Source organism: Dermatophagoides pteronyssinus, unplaced genomic scaffold (assembly GCF_027571235.1).
Source record: "Dermatophagoides pteronyssinus isolate colony J.1.1.1.1 unplaced genomic scaffold, Derpt_VIB-CSIC_2022.12 sq0008, whole genome shotgun sequence".
Classification (NCBI taxonomy): Eukaryota; Metazoa; Arthropoda; class Arachnida; order Sarcoptiformes; family Pyroglyphidae; genus Dermatophagoides; species Dermatophagoides pteronyssinus.
This window is the reverse complement of record NW_027461532.1, coordinates 1958896-1977218: the sequence shown is the minus strand read 5'-3', so window position 1 is coordinate 1977218 and position 18323 is coordinate 1958896. Positions and strand designations below refer to the sequence as shown.

Sequence of the window (18323 nt, the reverse complement as noted above, 5' to 3'; positions counted from 1 at the left end):
TGATTGATTGATTGACTATTTATGACACGAACATCCATTATCCATGATTCATCTTTTCTTTGAAATTCCGTTTAATTTTGATTTTCTGATTAATTAAATAATCATCATCATCATCATTTTACAACAACAACATTTGGAATTTTCAGAATTGGAACGAAAAAAAAGAAAAGAAAAGAAAAGAAAAATGTAAAAGGTTTCCGGCATTGCCCAGGTTGAATCAATAACGGTATCCATTCAATTTTTTTGGTTGTTTTTTATTTGTTATTTTTCTCAAAAAAAAAAATCCATTTGAAATGATTCATTTTGTTTGTTTGTTCATTTTTTTTTTTTTTTTAATATCAATATTGATAGGAAAAACAAATCTTATGTGTGTGTGTGTGTTTACATACGTTTGTGTTTGTCAAATACAACAACAAACTTATTTAATCAGTGAAAAATGTTTCATATTTTGTTTTGATCTTTCAATATTTGTGTATGAGGCGTTTTTCAATGTGTATTCAATGGGAGTGTGTTAGTAGTGTAGGTGTGAAAGGTGTGTGGGTATGATTTGTTTTTTTGATCATAATTAAAAAAAAAGACAACAGCAAATGCATTGCATTCAATAAATATTTTTTGTTTTTTTTTCATGTTTAAATAATTTTATTTATTCAAATTTTTTTTCAGGGTTTTTTTTTCTTCTTCGGTTTCATCATCATCATCATCATATCCAGAACGAAACAAAAAAAAATTGTCGAAATAGTGTTTATATAATGTGTGTGTTTAATGAATTTTCAATTTTCAATTGATTTTTTTTAAAAATTAAATTATGTCTAACCATCTATTTTATCATCATTATTATCAATCAATTGTCAAAATTATCAATAAGATTGTGATTTTCTTGTGGTTATGTTGTGTGTGTTTGTGTGTGTGTGTGAATGTCATTATGAAATGACTTATTTTGTGTAATGTGAAGAGGGAGAGAGAGGAAAAAACATTTTAAACAACAGAAAGGAAAAATTAACGATTGAAAAAAAAATATAATGAGCATTCTGTTGGAACAAAACAAACAAAAATCAATCGATTATTATTATTTTTGTATTAATATTTATAATGTTTTTATAAAGTTTTTTATTTGATCTGATTCAATGTAATTTGTATTATTTGGTTGTTAGTTGTTTTTTTTAAATGTTTGTTAATCAATAATTACTGTTGGTAGTTGATCGGGGATATTTTGCAGAATTTATGTTTAATAACGAATACCTTCATCATTAAACATATGCGGTGCTTTTTTATAGCGGATACCTTCATCATCGAACGGTGATTTTTTGTAACGGATACCTTCATCATCGAATGGTGATTTTTTGTAACGAATTCCTTCATCATCGAATGGAGATTTTTTATAACGGATACCTTCATCATCGAATGGTGATTTTTTATAACGAATGCCTTCATCATCGAATGGTGATTTTTTGTAACGAATTCCTTTATAATAGAAATAATGATAATAAAAACCGTTAATATTTATGAATTTTTTTGGTTAAATTAATGATTGATTGAAAGAAAAAAAGCGAAAGAAAGGAATATTGAAAGTGAAATTAATTACACTGTAGACAAACTTATAAATCTTACTGTGTGTATGTGTAATCAATAATCAAACTATGAATGAATAGATAGAAATAGATGATAACCGAAACAGTTGTCATAAAATGGTTCGATAGAGAAAGATGACAGCAGTAGAATTTGATGTTTTAAAATGAAAACAAGTGCGAATTTGAAATGAAAGCAGTGTTGTTTTTTTTTTTTGAAAGTTGTGCATTTGAGCAAAAGTGCAAGAAAACGAAAGCTGATCCATTTGAATCATATTTAAAGTGATAAATGAATTTTTGCAAATGATAAAATTGATGTTCGTTGACTTACCGGTTGGATGTAATAAATCTAATATAGATAGATTTGGTTCTGTATTAGTATTTTCGTTTTGTTGATCAAAATGTGGTTGAAAAAAATTATCATTTTGTTCAGTAGTTTGACTACTACGTTTGAAACGTATACCTTCTTTATCCCATGGATTTGCCCGTAATATCATTGTTTGTGATAATAATTTTTTTGAACGTGGTGTTTCTAACATTGGACGATCGGTTTCAAGTAACCGTGATGATTGACTGGCCGTTTCATCTATACCAGTTGTTGTTGCTGTATCATCCTGATGATGATGAAGATGATGATGTTGATGTTGATGATGCGGATGTCGATTAGTTTTTGTTGAAACCGGTGTGGTTATTTTCATCGTTGCCGATGTCATCATCGAGGTTTTACTTGATGGAAATGATTGTGGCGAAAGTGTATAAAAATTTTCTCCATTTGTATCATACAATGATGATGAATCTTCATCACTATTTCGATTCATTTCCATTGATATTGGTGATTGTTGTGAAACATCTATGTTTTCATTTGAATCAATTTCAAATGATTTAAGGCTATCAACATCAAAAGGCGTTAAAGATGATGGATGTAAATTATCATGATATTCATATGATGATGATGATGATGATGTAGGCATTGATTTTAATTCACTTTTGTCTTGTTTCTTTTCCTGAATATGTTCGGACATTTTTAATGCATCTTCCAAACGTTTTAATTGTTCTTTTGATTGTATTTTTTCCAATAATGGTTTAGCAATAGATAGATTCAACAAAAACAATATCATACGTTTATTTACACGGCTATCTTTACGAGAATTGGCTGAATTACGATGTTTTCGGCTTTTAATTTGAACAATTTTACCATTATGTTTTTTATAACGTATTCCTTTAAGATCTTTCCAATAGGAATCTAAACGTTCAGCTATTGAAGATGATTCTTGTTTAATCAATGATGATTTATATAATGAATCACTATTCTCTTTTAATTGGCTATTAATACGACCAATATGATTATGACCATGAGTATTTGGTTGTCCAAAAAACCAGCTTTTCTTTTCACGTAACGATGATTGTGATGATGATGATGATGATGGTCGTATATCAGTAATTTCTTGATGATTATGACGATTATCGATAACAAGTTGTATACATTTTTTAATCAAATGAACCGTTACATGTGAATTTATTGTTTTTGGTGTAGATATTGTTGTTGTTGTTGTAGAATGATTTTGATTTGAATTTTTTTGATTCGAATGTTGTTGTTGTTGTTGTTGCTGTCCTCTATCGATCGATCCATCAACTGTTATCGGATTATCATCATTTTTACCATTATTACTATCATTAATATTACTACTACCACTATTACTACTATTACTACTATCTTTATTTGAATTATGTTCATTTTGTTTATAATTTTGGCTATTATCATCATGATCAATAATTGAATTTAATAAATCATTATGATATTCTTCATAATCATCATTATTATCATTATGATTATGATGATTATTGTTTTCTGTACCAATATGTTTAGCCAAACGATCAATTATTCTATCGTTTATCATTGAAATCGGTATCGATGATATTGTTTCGATTGATGATTGATCAATATCTGAGAATAAATAATTATTATCACCTAATTTTTTAAATTTAATTTAAAACAACATTATAATGTGTATAAAATCAATGTGGAAATGGAAATTTTAAAAACAAAAATTAGTTTATGAACCGAAATAGATAATATTCCAGTTGAACAGTGTTTTTTTTAAGGTTTTCATATGAAATCAATCAATGAAAAGAAATAGTGTTCAAAAAATAGGAATAATTTTAAAATGAAACAAACCTTTACTGGCAAGATCACGTGTCAATATGGCCGATATAATCTGTTGACATGCTTCTAATGGTCTTTGACTTATGGCCAATGGATGCGTCCAATCCGATTGTTGTTGTTGTTGTTGATTATCAAAATTACCATTGAACGGAATACTACGTTTGGTCAATATTGAATTGCCATCATTAGCACCAGAATCAGTTGTCGATGATGATGATGATGATGATGATATTGGCAATTTCAATGATGAAATTGATACACATTGTATTGGTTGTTCAATGGTCATAACCAATATACAAACAGCCATTATTGTTGTTATCATTTTTGTTAATGATATTAATGAATTACGATGGGAAGCGATATTATTTGCCGAAGAAAATGTTGACAATAATGGCGTTAATGTTGATGTTGATGTCGATGTTGTTGTTGATGATGTTAATGGTAATGATGATAATGATGGATACAATACAATATTATTATTATCATCATCTTTTTCAATAATTTTTTTCAATTTAAAATCGGAAGCATTTTTATCTAAGCCAAATTGTTGTTGTTTTTGTTGCTGTTGCCTTTTTTCAGATTGTAATCGGCTTGATGATAAACGATGATGAATATTTGATGATGATGATTTTATCAATAATGATGACATTCTGATGATAACAATTAATAATAATTTAAATTGAAAATTAAATAAATTAGGTAAAAGTTTTTTTTCAAACAACCAAACAAAAACAAAAAAAACAAAAAAATTCAATATTTTTTTTTCTGTTTGAAAATTTGATTTACGAAAAATAATTTTTTTTCACAATTTTTTTTATTCAATATATTTTGTTCAAAACAAGTGAATTATAAAAAGAAAACGAATGAAACTAATATTGGTAATTTGATAGATTTTTGGTTGCTTTATATACCAAGAATATGGTCATCATCATCATCATCATTGTCGTCGTCGTCGTCGTCGTAGTTGTAGTTGTCGACATTGAAAAAAAATGGACCAACACCTATTACGACCAAAAACTTATACGGAAACAACCAAAAAATGGCCAAACAGAAAAGAAAAAACCAAGATAAAAATCTAAAAGGTGGTTACAACACGAACAAAAAATTTTCGGGAAAAACAATAACCGGCCTGGTCTTGCGCCAAAACAAAAAAAAATCAACAACAACAACATCCATATAGACCATTCTGGACATGAACACAAACAAACGATCAAACAGTAGCTAAAATATTGGTTACTTAATAGACCTGTTTATCTTTTTTTTTTTGAATTTGTTTTTTCTTCTTTTGGGCGGATCTTTTCGTTTTCAATTTCTTAAAGATATTAAAGACGACGAAAAACAAGTGGCGCCCGCATACACGCAACTTTGAACGGAAAAATTTCTTTTTTTTTGAAATGAAATTCATCACTGGTTAGCATAGTGTTATTTCGATTGGTCATCAACATCAATTGGTGTTGATGACCGATTCAAGAATTTCATACAAATTTGATTAATGATCGAATGATTGATGACCTTTAATAAGGTGAAATTTTTTTTCATAGCCATTCCTATATTGATAAAGAATATTCAATGACCTGTGTTATGACAAACAACAAACACTATAGTTTATAGCAGTTTATCGGTATTCAGAATTCATTCTGTTTCTACAATCCAGGAAAAAACAGATTAAGTTAAAATAGAAATAAGATAAAATAATCAAGATAAGAAGAAGAATTGAACCAGAAAAAAAACAATGAACAAAATAATAAGGAATATTTTTTTTGTTTGTCAAAGGAAAAAAGCATATGGTATTCTTTTTTCAGATCCAATTCAATGATATGATCCAATTAACTATCAAAATTTATTATTATTTCTAATGTTTATCATTGATGTTTATCATTGATAACTGAATCAATAAATGAATTTGATCAATAGATAAATCATATATGAATGTCAGATGAATAATAATAATAATTTTCTTTTTTTGATGACAAAAACAAATGAAGTTTGTTTGTTTGTTTGAATTGGTTTTCGAAAAAAATGACAATTACCATTCATTCCGATGAATGTCAAGTGTTATTTTTTGTTTCCCCACTTGTACAATATTCGGATGCAAAATTCATTTTCGATAAATATGATTAAAAAAGAAGTTTTTTACTTTTAATTCTGTCGTCATCATTATTGAATGAAATTCTGACAAATTATTTGATAACCAGAACCAAAAAAAAAAATAAAAACATTCAAGAATTTCTCATCTTTTTTTCTTTAATTAAAAATGAGTTTCAAGTGAATCAATTTGCTTTTTCTATAGAAAAAACAAATTTATCTAATATTTGTTGATGAAAGTAATGATGGATAACATATTGATGGAAACTAACCAATAACCAATAACCAATATTGAATCAATCGATCTTTGAGAGGAACGAAATAAAAACTTTTTGATTCAATCAATCCAAATAAACTTTTATCATCATCATCATTCAGGTGATTGTTGATTGAATTGAATTCAAAAGTTTTTGCTCAAAAAAAATTCAAAAAATTATCATTTTTTTCATAAAAAAAGTTTTTTTCTTTCAAGCCAAAAAAAAAACAAATCAAATCAAAAAATTGAATCATAAACGGAAATTCTCACTCAATTTTCAATCAAATTCAGTTTGATGAATCGTCTATTTTTTTTTCTTCTTCATTCAAAAAGTTTTTTCCTTCCAGGAAAAAACCAAAAATTCTTCCAATTCATTCATTCAGAACAATCAGATCATATCATATAACATTTGATTTTTTTGGTTGATATCGAAAATCAACATTCGTGTATTCTACCGTAAACACACACACACACAAGATTCGAGAAATCATAAAACAAAAAATAGGCGTTGAAATAGGCTTAATTCAATTTTTTTTTTTTCATTATTCGCCCAAGCAAACAGAAGAAGAATAAGAACGAAAAACAATGAAGGTTTATTTATCTTGAAGGAAAAAGAAAATATTTTTAAATGATTTTCTTTTTGAAAGCAAAAACCATCATCAATATTGATATTTTCTTTGCTTTATTTTCAATTATTATTAAAAAAATCCAACAATGCACGCATAAAGCGAGTGAGAGAGACGATTATTATTATGTTATCTTTGTCAATGATCAGGTGGTAGTAGAGAGAGAGAGAGAGAGAGAGAGAGAGCGAGAGCGAGAGAGATAAGGAAAACCAGAAGAATAATATTGAAATTGTTTCAATATTTTATTCGGGTGTTTTTTTTATAATTCTTGTGTTTTGTTTTGTTGTTGTTGTTACTTCAATTTGGGTTGAAGAATATAAAACACACACACATATACAAACATAGACAATCAATTGAAAACGATCATTTTTCCGGATTTGGATTTGAAAGTTTTCATGGATTTTTAAAGATATTTTTTGAAAATTTTTTTCTTCAAGAATTTGATTTGACATTTCTTTTCCCTGTATAGTTCATTGAATCGATTGATTTTAATGGATTTTTTTGGTACAAATTTTTTTGTTTCTCTTTGAAACAACAAGCTAAATAGCAGTTTTTGGATATTTTTTCTTTTTTCAAAAAAAAACAAAATTCAATTCTCTTGATAATATTGAATTTTTGATTGAAAGTTGATTTTTTCAATTTTTTCTTCTCTAATATCTTCACTATCCAATCATTCATTCATTCATTTAAATCAATTTTTTTTTTGTTTTGTTTATTTTTGTTGTCGTTGTCGATGTTGTCAGAATTAACAACGATGAAAAGAAAATTAACTCAATCAAAAAAATCAAACTAAATTAATAAAGTTAACAAGAATTAATCCAGATTGAAAATTATAAAAACAAACAATAGCAACAACAACAACAACAACACTGAAAATTGAATTTTCAAAAAAAAAACACACACACAAAGAAAAAAAATCAAAATCAAATTACCCTTTTTGAAAAACAAGAGAAGAATTTTCAATTATCTTTTAAAACATCAAACATTTCATTGATTTTTGATTATATAATCACTGTCTCTCTCTATTTGGATCTGTATTTAAAACAAGGGAATCCCTATTTTTGCCATCATCATCATCATCAACAACGTCACCATCAAAGGGGGAAGGAAAACAAATTTAATAAAATAAATAAAACATGTCAACAAATGAATCAATTGAAAGGAAATTTTCAAGAAAGAATTCAAAAGAAGACAACAACAACAAAAAAAATTCCAAGAAATTTTAATAGAAATTTTTTTTTCAAAAAATACTCCTTTTTTGCTGTTTTGTTTCCATCCTGATCATTATCTTTTGGAATTTAGATTCTAAATAAATAAGAAAATCACACACTGTTGTTTAAAATAGTCAAAATCGAATCAAACAACACACCTATTTATCAATATGAATCTGATGAACGACAATAAACGAAAAACCAGAAACTAATAAAAAAACTAAATAAAAAAAAATGAAGCAAAACAAAAAAAAACATCTGAGATTCAGTATATGCGCCCAATAATCAATATTGTTATAGTAGAATTCCCATCTTGAATCTTTTTTTTTGTTTTGTTTTCCAATAAAATCATGTTTTAATATTCACACACACACACACCTACACATTATAAAATTGATAAGGATTCCTGTTTCTATTTTTCTTTTCTTTCTTTTTTGCTTTTTGGCTAGTTTATATGATCGCCTTCGATCAACATCAACAAACAAAATGATAATCTTATGATAAAAACTTTTTTTCCTGTTTCATTTCGTTTGATGATGATGATAAAGATGAATATAATTTTAGCAACCGATAAAGATAGTGAGATAAAGACGTTTCTGGTTCTTGGTTCTGGCGTTTTTTGTTTTCACATTGGAAATGGATAAATTCAAAACTTAAATCTTATTGAAATTTGTAACAAAATCGGATTTTGGTATCTTATCGGGAAAAAAGGCGAAATGAATTTCGCTACTGTATTCAACTGAAATGTAGCAACAACGACAGCAAAATTGATCGGAAATGCAATAATTTTCTTCCGAATCAAATCAAATCAAAAATGAAAAGAAAAGAAAAGATTCCTTAACAAAAAAGGCGTTTTTTTCGCTGACGATGATGCAAATTTTCAGAATTTTTACGGAAATTCTGATTTTTTCGGAATGTTATTGATCAAATTTGAATTTTTCCCCAAAAAAAAAAAATTTACATTTTGTTTTCTTTGGAACATATCAATATTGATAATAAGTAACATTGTAATGTAAAAAATACAAATAACCTTTGATTATGAATAATATTTTGCTTGCTTGATGTTTCTTTAATTTTATTTATAATCAGAAAATGGAAAATGGAAAAAATGGAAATGAAAAAAAAAAATGAAATACGTTTTATGAATATGATGATTTCTGTAGATTCTGTTTGAGTGGAATTTGATTTGATTTTCTGGTTGCTTGTTTCAAGTATAAAAAGGGTTTGCAAATGATCGATGATCGAAGAAGCAGAAGACGAAAACAATTCATCATTCACAACAATCAAAAACAAAACAAAAAAATTATGATTTATTTTGATTTTCAAAACAAAATGACTTTAAAAAATTCATTGATTTTGTTCTATATGTTTACCATTATTACATTTCAATTATATTATCTACCAATGGCTAATGCATCATCATTTAGTTTAACTAGAGATGATTGTGCTGATCTTTATTCAATGATTGGTGCTATTGGACAACAACAACAACAACAAACAGAAAATGCAATCGGTTTGTCCACAATCAAATTCATCAATTGTTTTTCCTTAATAATTTTTTAATTTTGATTACAAAAAAAAATATTTAGATATAATTCGTCGTATAACACAACATCGATTAGATGGTGATAGTCTTGTACGTCTTTATGATCTTTGTTTACGTTCAGAAGAAGGTATACGTTATCGACGATCATTACGACCATCATCATCATCATCAATTTTACCATCATTATTATCAACGAAAAATAATAATTGGAAATTATTAGATCGAAATAATATGGGAAAACAACAACATTTTTCCATTATACCATCATCATCATCATCAATCGATCATTCGGATCAATCATCAATCGAAACCGATGCATATATACCATTACGAACCAAACAACAACAACAACAACATTGAACATAGGAGAAAATAAACAAACACAAAATATCGCAACATAAATTATTTAAAACATCAAAAACGATTTGATAAATTTTCAAATCAACATTCAAAACAAAATTCAATTCAAAAACAAACAAAACCAAAATCTATCTTGTAAAATTATTTTATGAAAAAATTTTTAATCAGAGAGCGAGCCATAGCCATAGAGAGAGAGAGAGAAAGGGAAATCCAATTATTTTGATCTGAAGAAAACAATAAATAAATAAAAATTCAATTTCAATTTTCAAATATTCTGATTCTGTCAGTGTGTGCATGAGATTTACAATTTATTTTTTGTTCTTTCTTTTTGTCATTTTGCTTTCGTTTCCAGAAAAAAAATGTTGATAATAATAATAATAAAAAGATTCAATTACGATCAATTTGAATGGTTATACAAACGTAAACGTAAAATACAAATAAAATTCCAATTACAATGATGATGATGATGATAATAAAATTTTCATACCTACATTCTTGAATTAGGCAAAAAAGAAAAAAACATTTGGCCAAATATAAACATTACAAAATTAGATTGAAAATCAAAAAAAAAATGTTGTTCAAATATGCAAATAATAGACGATGCTAAAAAACAACAAAAAAAAACAAAAAAAAAAACAAAAAACTTGAAAAAGTTTATCGGTAATGTTCCGGAGATGAAAATTTTCATTTTTCCATCATCATCATCATCATCAAAACAATGCAAATGTTTTTGTTTTGTTTTGTTTTGTTTGTTTGGCTACATGTATAATTTATATTATGAATATTCCGAAATATGTTTTTATTTTTTAGCATCCAAATTGGTTCTCTATGAAAAAAGGGAGAAATTTTTTTTCTTTCCATAGAGAATCTGCTGTATGGAATTTATATTTCTCGTAATCCTTATGATAATGATGACATTTAAAAAAAGGTAGAGCAGTAGAACCGAAAATTATGAAATTTTTTTTTCTTCTAGAATCTTCAATTATTATTATTATTCTTGTAAGAATAGACCAAGTTTCCGTTATTAATTCTCCTCATTAAAATCCTGAAGATGGTGAAAAAGTAAACATTTCCAAACCCTGAATATATTGTAAACATCATTATCGATTATTGATCTGTAAATAAATTAATTTTTTCATTGTTTTACTTTTTTGTTGTAGTTGTTGTTGTTGTTATTATTATTTATGTATTTACCTTTCCTGTCTTTCCTTTTTTGTATTTGTTGATTTCTATATAATGAGACAAAAATTTTTTTTTCTAATTTTAACTTAGAAATAAAAACAATATTCCAGTGTAATATTCCTAAATGGAAATTATTATTATTATCATAAATGTTAAGGTAGAAAAAAGAAAAACAATGAAAAATTTAATTAATTTCGAATCTAATTCTCTGGTGGTGTATCGAGTGGTTGTGGAAATAGTTGATTGATTGATTGTTGTTGTTGGTTGTATTCTTTTTGGTTGAAGTCGATTGTTGCCTTATGATAATGGGGATGATGATGTCAAAATAAAACAAACGGAAATAAATGAATGAAATTTCATTCGAATTAAATGTTGACCAATATTGTTTGAAAGAAAGAAAAATTATGGAACCACTTATGAAATGATTGGCCCATTTTTCAAAATAAATGATAATAAATTCTTACTAATTTGTTTTTGGTTAGTGGTGAATATCAACAACAACAACCAAAACAACAACAAAGACTATAGAATTCTTTTTTTTTCAATAAAACGAAGAAAGAATATTCGCGAAACATCATATAAATTTTTACCAATGATTATGATGATGATTTGCGTAGGTTCATTTTATTATTATATATTTTTTTGGTACACTTTTTTTTAATATTTTTGTTGATATTTTATGTTGCAATCAAACAAGAAAATGGCAAACAAATTTTTCATAATCATTATTATGGATATATAAAAAAAATAACAACAAATCTATATAGATTTAAAAAACACGAATATCACAACGTGGCCAAGTTTGTCTGATGGTCATTTTTTTAATATTCATTTATTCATTTCAATTCTCTCTTTATACTTACCCAAAAAAAAAAATTCAAAATACACTAGATTTTTTCTCCTTCCCCCACCATAATTTCGTACATTTGTTTTGCCAAAATGTTTCTGAAATTATTTATTATTATTTTTTATGATCAAACATCTCATCATCATTTTGTTTTTATTCGATTCCAAAATCGAATAAAAAAAATTAATGTTCGAAATGTAAACAGAATTCTATTTCGACCTTTATCATTCTTGGCATGTAGAAATTGATATGTAAAAAATGTAAAAGAAATTACAAAAGAAAAAAAATGATTTTTTCCAGAATTTTCATTATTTACATTCGTTTTGTTTTCTTTTTTTTTTTGATACAATCATAATTTGTTTTTGACATCACGAACCGAAAAAAAGAGTAAAGAGCAAATGATAAAATGGAATGGAATATATCACGAAACATTGAAATTCTTTCATTTGCTATTTTTTTGGCTATTTTTACTTCTTAAAGTGTATTTGGGCGGTGGTTCAAGTCTTCTTTTTTTTGGAATGTGGGTGTTTTTTACGTACAATTCTCTGATTGTTCTTTTTTGTTTGAATTTGATTTGAAATTTCCATTTCATTAAAAAAACAAAAAAAATTTTTTTTAGAAAATCCATTTTGTTTCAAAGATTTTTCATTTGTTTTTCGCCCTTTTCGTTCTCCCACACGAACATCATTATCATCATCATCGTCAACAACAACAACAACGAGTAAGTTCAAGTTCGAACGTAATACTTTTTTTTTCATATTTGATAAATAATTTTGGAATTTCAATTTTTTTGTTTCTTTCTTTCAATCTTTCCCATCTGTCTTTCGCCGATAATTATAATTTCACATCAAACTAAGAAAGAACTACAACAACTACCAAAGTGACAACTAAATATGAACTGAAAATTATCACATCCGTTTTTATGATGATGATGATGGTAATGCAATATCTTTTAACACAAAAAAAAACTTCATTTCTAATATTGAATGAGAAAAAAAGGAGCATACAGAATTTCGTGTAGTGAAAAATAAAGAAATATTCATCGGATGACATATTTACTGTGTGTATGCACTATGCAAAGTGCAACGAAAAAAAATAAAAAGAATTTCGAATCAACAACAACAACAAAATTAGCTAAAAATTCTTCAAAAACATCACTGGCGAAAAAAAGAAAAAAATGTCAATAATAAGAATTCAACATTCTCTACGATTTCTAACATTTCCATTTTCACCACTACCACACACGACAATCATCTACTTATCATCATCATCATCATCATTTTTTAATGTCAAAAATTTCAGAATAATTATTATGATGATTGGATGAGAAAAAATTTGAATTTTTTTTTTTTTGTCAATTTTGTACATCGTCATTATATATTTTTGCTTTTTGATCATTCACGACATAAATTTGGCATCAAATTTGTCAACCAAAATGCCTGATGATGATGCCTGATGATGATGATGGTAACAACATACAGATCCGAAAATGGAATATTTCTTATATTCTCCTCATTGGCTCATCATATACATCTGTAAAATTGTATACATGATGATGATGATTATGATTAGATCAGCCAACCGAATCGATGATGATGATGATATTTGCATATATAAAACAAACAAACAAACATAATCTAATTTTATCTATTTTTTTTTCATTCGAATATTGTTTTTTGTTTGTTTGTTGTTTTTCATCATATGAATGAATGAAAATTGAAATGTTCAACAACAACAACAAAAAACAAAATTCAAGAAATCAAAATCCATATGAAAATATAAAATGGATTAAATGTAAATAGGATCAACAATAACAGTGGCAAACATTTTAGTAGGAAAAAAAATTCTTTCAATACACACACCCACCTTCTCACATAAACATTTACAAATATTATTCATGAAAATTTCTTCCGAAAAACAAAATCCTCATCATCATCATCGACAATTCCGTTTTTTTTCACTTGTTTCGAATTCTTATTTTATTTTTTTTATTGCTGTAGTCATTTTTTTTTTCGTTGTTGGTTAACATCCAAAACTAAAAAAAAAAAAAAAAAAAGAAAACCAAAGGAAAATATTTGAGGAAAATACACTTGTGGGTCAAATCAGTCAGTGTATAATAATCAGTGTATACAAGTGAGTGAGTGAATTTGTATGAATTGAATTGAGAGAAAAGAGAATCGTAATATTCAGGGAAATTCAATCAGTTTTTTGTTTTGTTTTGTTTTGTTTTTGTTGAAAGTCATTCATTTTATTCATTCATAGTAAGTTTTGCTTTTTTTTTTGATAAATCAAATTGTGTGTGTGTGTGTTGAAATTATCATTCAATCTATACTGATTATCGAACATTGTTGATTGATTTGTTGATGTGTGTTTTTGTTGTTGTTGTTGAAAACATTGTGATCTAAATTGAACAGAATTTCAAAATCATTGAAAAAAACAAAAAACTATAGTTGGTTAATTGGAAAATTTTTATCAATTGGTTTGTTTGTTTTTTGTTTCTCCAAATTTATCAACATTCGAATTTCTATCCGGCTATTTTGACATCAGTTTCGTTCATCAATCGTTTACTTGATTTACTGATTTTTTTTTTTAGTTAGTTTTAACAGATAAGAAAAAAAATTATCATTATTTTCACATTTTATTGCAAAACAAAAAACAATGATAAAAACATTTATGATTTGATCTAAAGAATTACTCAAATCTTAGAAGATGATATAGGTTCAAAACAAAATTCTTTATAGAATTTATATATACAAAAATAAACACAACATATATTTTTATCGAATGTTTGCTTTAGCCCACAGTTAAGGTAGATATAGAAATCGAATCCTAATCTTATCAATCCTTTTTTTTTGTAGGTGAAAAAAAAGATTGAAACAAAAAATTCAATAATAATGAAAAATATGAATTTTTTATCCATTTTTATTCAGATTCATTAATGAATGTTATTTATTTTTACATTTTTTTTTTTGTTTTGTTTTGTTTTGTTACATTTAATCTTGTTAATCATCCGTTTTTTCAATATCCTATCTAATGTTTTATCTTATTTACTCTATTTCAAAACAACGTGATGAAAAATTGTATGTGTATTGAAAACTGGATCTTTTGGAAACATTTCATTTTAAAAATTGGAAACAAAAAATATCCGTAATAATAATGAACTTATAAACAATATTTATGTAAATTTATATCATCTGCCATCATAAATAAAACATCAATAGTTCCGATGCCAAAAAAAAAAAATCCAATTAATCATCGATATTTTCTTTTCGTTGTGTTGTTTTGTTTAGTTTGTTTTGCAAAATATAGTTTGAAAGAAAGATGGGTATTAAAATTCTGTGATTCTTTATCCTTTTTTTCTTTTTTCAAAACATAATCCCTACTTATATGTATACAAAATATTCATTCCTTTGAAAATCTCTTTATTTTCACATCAATTTTTTTTTGTTCAATCAATAATAATTCAAAACAAAAAAAATTGAATTTTGTTTTTTTTTCTGCAGAAATTCATCAAAAACAAAAAAAGATGTTACTGTTGTTGAAATTTTTGAAATAGGAAATTTTTTTTTCATAAGCTTTTTGTTTTGTGTCTGGATGTGTTTTACAAAAATTTTCCCCCCATTCATTCAATTTGTAATTTTAAAGTCGATCGAATCTCGATGATCAATTTCAATTTTACAAAAAAAAAAAAACATATCTTTTTGAAAATCTTTTTAAAACAAAAAAAGATTATAATTTTTATTAAATTGAATTTCTTTTTTGTTTCCTAGACCAAATTCACTATATTTTTGTTGTTGTTGTTCAAAATAGATAAACGTAATCAAAAAATATTTGATCAAATATATTCTACATATTATCATCACCAGCATCAACGTCATTGTCATCATCATAATCACAACAAATAAAAAACAAAAAACAACAACAACACCTTGAAAAAAATGGCAAAATTTAATATCAAGTAAGTTTCGAAAAAAAAGATACATTTTTTTCTCTTATAAACAAAAAACAGATGTCCAATAAATAGGATTAAATTGATAAAATCCGATATAAAATTCATAATTTAAATTTATGATCTTCGGAAAGATCTTATGGTTAAATTGGATTATTTTTTTTTGTTGTAAAGTTACATGTTTGAACTTAAATTGAATTTTTCGTAAAAAAACAAAATCAAAAATCAAAAATGGAATAAATATCATCAATTTTTATTTTGTATTTTTGTTCATTCGTTATTAGAGAGATGCACATTTTTGGCATGGGTAATCCATTGCTTGATATTACGGCAACTGTAGATGATGCTTTTCTGGAAAAGTAAGTCATTTATTTAAAAATTGGATTACTATTTTCTTATTGAAAATTTTCATTTGTTTTTCTTTCATTTTAGATATGGATTGCCAAAAAATTCGGCAATATTAGCCGAAGCTAAACATGAACCAATGTATGAAGAGGTAATCAATAAATATGAAATTGAATATTCAGCTGGTGGTGCTACACAGAATACTATGCGTTATTGTCAATGGGTTGTTGGTAAAAATTTACAATTAACAACATTTATTGGTGCTGTTGGTAATGATTATTTTGGCAAAATAATGGAACAAAAAGCCAAAGATGATGGTGTTAATGTTCATTATCAAAAAGTTGATGATGCTCTTACCGGAACCTGTGCTGTATTGCTCAATAATAATGGCAAATATCGTTCACTTTGTGCTTATCTTGGTAATTATTACTATTTATTTCATTTTTTTCCCCATTAAATTATTCATATGAAATATTTATTTTATTTAATTTTCTTTAGGTGCTTGTAAAAAATTTGATAAACATTTTCTTCTATCGAATTCGGTGTTTATAGAAAAGGCTAAATTGTATTACATTAGTGGTCATATGTTGCCAGGTAAATAAACATGTTTTTTTAATTCTTATTTAACAACAAAAAAAAATGTGTTGGCGTCTCATTTTGAATTTCTTAGTAACATTTTCATTTTTTTTTTTCATTCATTCACATTGAATTTGTTGAACCGTTGTTGTTGTTGTTGTTTTTTTTAAATAGAAATATTATTTGATAATAATAATGAAATTTATAAATATAATGATAAAGGTCGCCATTTAGGTTCGAATGACGTTGATAATTCTTTCTTTTTAAATAAAAAAAACCAATACCATCAGTTTGTAGTTGACCAAGTTCAAATTTGTATACAAATAAATGATTTGGGACCTATTTCAAGTAGAAAGTTTAATTTCAAAATTTTATTTGACTTTGGGTGTGACATTTCATTTAATAATAATTATTATTTTTTTATTTGAAAAACTACCGAATAAATAAATGCGGGAAAAAAACGTTTTTTTTTGACAATTTATTTATCAAAAAAAGTGTATCACCTCAAATTCAATGTCATTGTCAATGTCTTTGGTGGGTTTGTTGGTTTTTGTTTTTTGGTTGTGTGCGTAATACATAATTAAGATGAAAAGAAACTTCAGGAAATTTCTTCGTGGAAAAAAATGATGTAAATTTTTTTAGCATTTAATTCTTTTGTTTTTTTCCCCAAATCGAATCCTCAAATGACACCCACTTTGTTTTAGTATCGCATGAAAGCGTTTTACATATTGCACAACATTCAATGGATTGGGGTAAAGATTTTTTCTTCAATCTTGGTATGTCAATGATCAATTTAATTCATGAATATTCACAATTTTATCTGATGATTGTCTATTTTTATTTCAATAGCTGCTCCTTATGTAACACAAAAATGTCAAAAAGAATTGGAAAAATTAATGCCATATGTGGATTTTTTCTTTGCCAATCTTGATGAAGCACGTGCATTTGCCACAATGAAAGGATATAAGGTAATTTTTTTAAGGTAACCCTTTTTCGTCTTTTTTCAACATGATTTCTATAATAATAGACAAAAGATTCGAAAGAAATTGCCAAATTGATCGCTAAAGAACCGAAACAAAAATACAATAATCCACGTATACCAAGTCAATATAAGGCTGGCCGTGTTGTTGTTATCACACAATCGGAAAATCCTGTTATTTTGTTCAAATCAGATTGGTCCGATTGTAAAGAATTTCCCGTACCACAATTATCGGAAAAAGAATTAAAAGATACGAATGGTGCTGGTGATGCATTTACTGGAGGTTTTCTAGCCATGTATATCTGGGGTAAACCATTAGAACAATGTATTGATTGTGCTATTTATTGTGCAACTGAATGTGTCAAACAACAAGGTTGTACATTGCCTAAAACAATGTCTTATAAATTCTAAGTAAAACAACAATAAAATCCGATATGAATTAATTGGGCAATGATAAATCCATGCTAATTATCGAAACCAAAAAAAAAAAAAAAACAAAAATGATATTCATTATCATCCATTTTATTCGAAACACAAAAGAAAACAAAACGTATTTTCAAAGATACTAACATTTAAAAAAAAACCTTCCCAAAAATAAATTAAAATTAAAATGATTCCCATTACCTATGGAT

At 26.2% G+C, this 18323-nt stretch overlaps 3 protein-coding genes across 4 annotated transcripts; 2 read left to right on the top strand and 1 right to left on the bottom strand.

The window, feature by feature from the left end:
• Nucleotides 1-233: 233 nt before the first annotated feature.
• Nucleotides 234-4835, bottom strand: LOC113793778 (uncharacterized). Its single transcript, XM_027343849.2, has 3 exons — nucleotides 3748-4835; nucleotides 1897-2835; nucleotides 234-1461 (listed from the first exon to the last, which is right to left on the bottom strand). Exons 1-3 carry the CDS (start codon nucleotides 4376-4378, stop codon nucleotides 1226-1228), a joined length of 1806 nt encoding a protein of 601 aa, XP_027199650.1. The 5' UTR covers nucleotides 4379-4835; the 3' UTR covers nucleotides 234-1225.
• A 4316-nt stretch (nucleotides 4836-9151) lies between these two features.
• Nucleotides 9152-10083, top strand: LOC113793767 (uncharacterized). Its single transcript, XM_027343839.2, has 2 exons — nucleotides 9152-9420; nucleotides 9497-10083. The coding sequence occupies exons 1-2, from the start codon at nucleotides 9213-9215 to the stop codon at nucleotides 9811-9813; spliced, it is 525 nt and encodes a 174-aa protein (XP_027199640.2). The 5' UTR covers nucleotides 9152-9212; the 3' UTR covers nucleotides 9814-10083.
• A 3864-nt stretch (nucleotides 10084-13947) lies between these two features.
• LOC113793733 (uncharacterized) lies at nucleotides 13948-18192 on the top strand. 2 transcript variants are annotated; one of them, XM_075821089.1, is made up of 8 exons: nucleotides 13948-14103; nucleotides 15653-15800; nucleotides 16076-16150; nucleotides 16224-16555; nucleotides 16635-16730; nucleotides 17417-17488; nucleotides 17562-17680; nucleotides 17740-18192. In XM_075821089.1, the coding sequence occupies exons 2-8, from the start codon at nucleotides 15781-15783 to the stop codon at nucleotides 18100-18102; spliced, it is 1077 nt and encodes a 358-aa protein (XP_075677204.1). In that variant the 5' UTR covers nucleotides 13948-14103; nucleotides 15653-15780; the 3' UTR covers nucleotides 18103-18192. The 2 variants fall into 2 exon arrangements, with proteins under 2 accessions (XP_075677204.1, XP_075677203.1); XM_075821088.1 differs by having other exon boundaries at nucleotides 13954-14103; nucleotides 15613-15800.
• The last annotated feature ends 131 nt before the right edge of the window (nucleotides 18193-18323 follow it).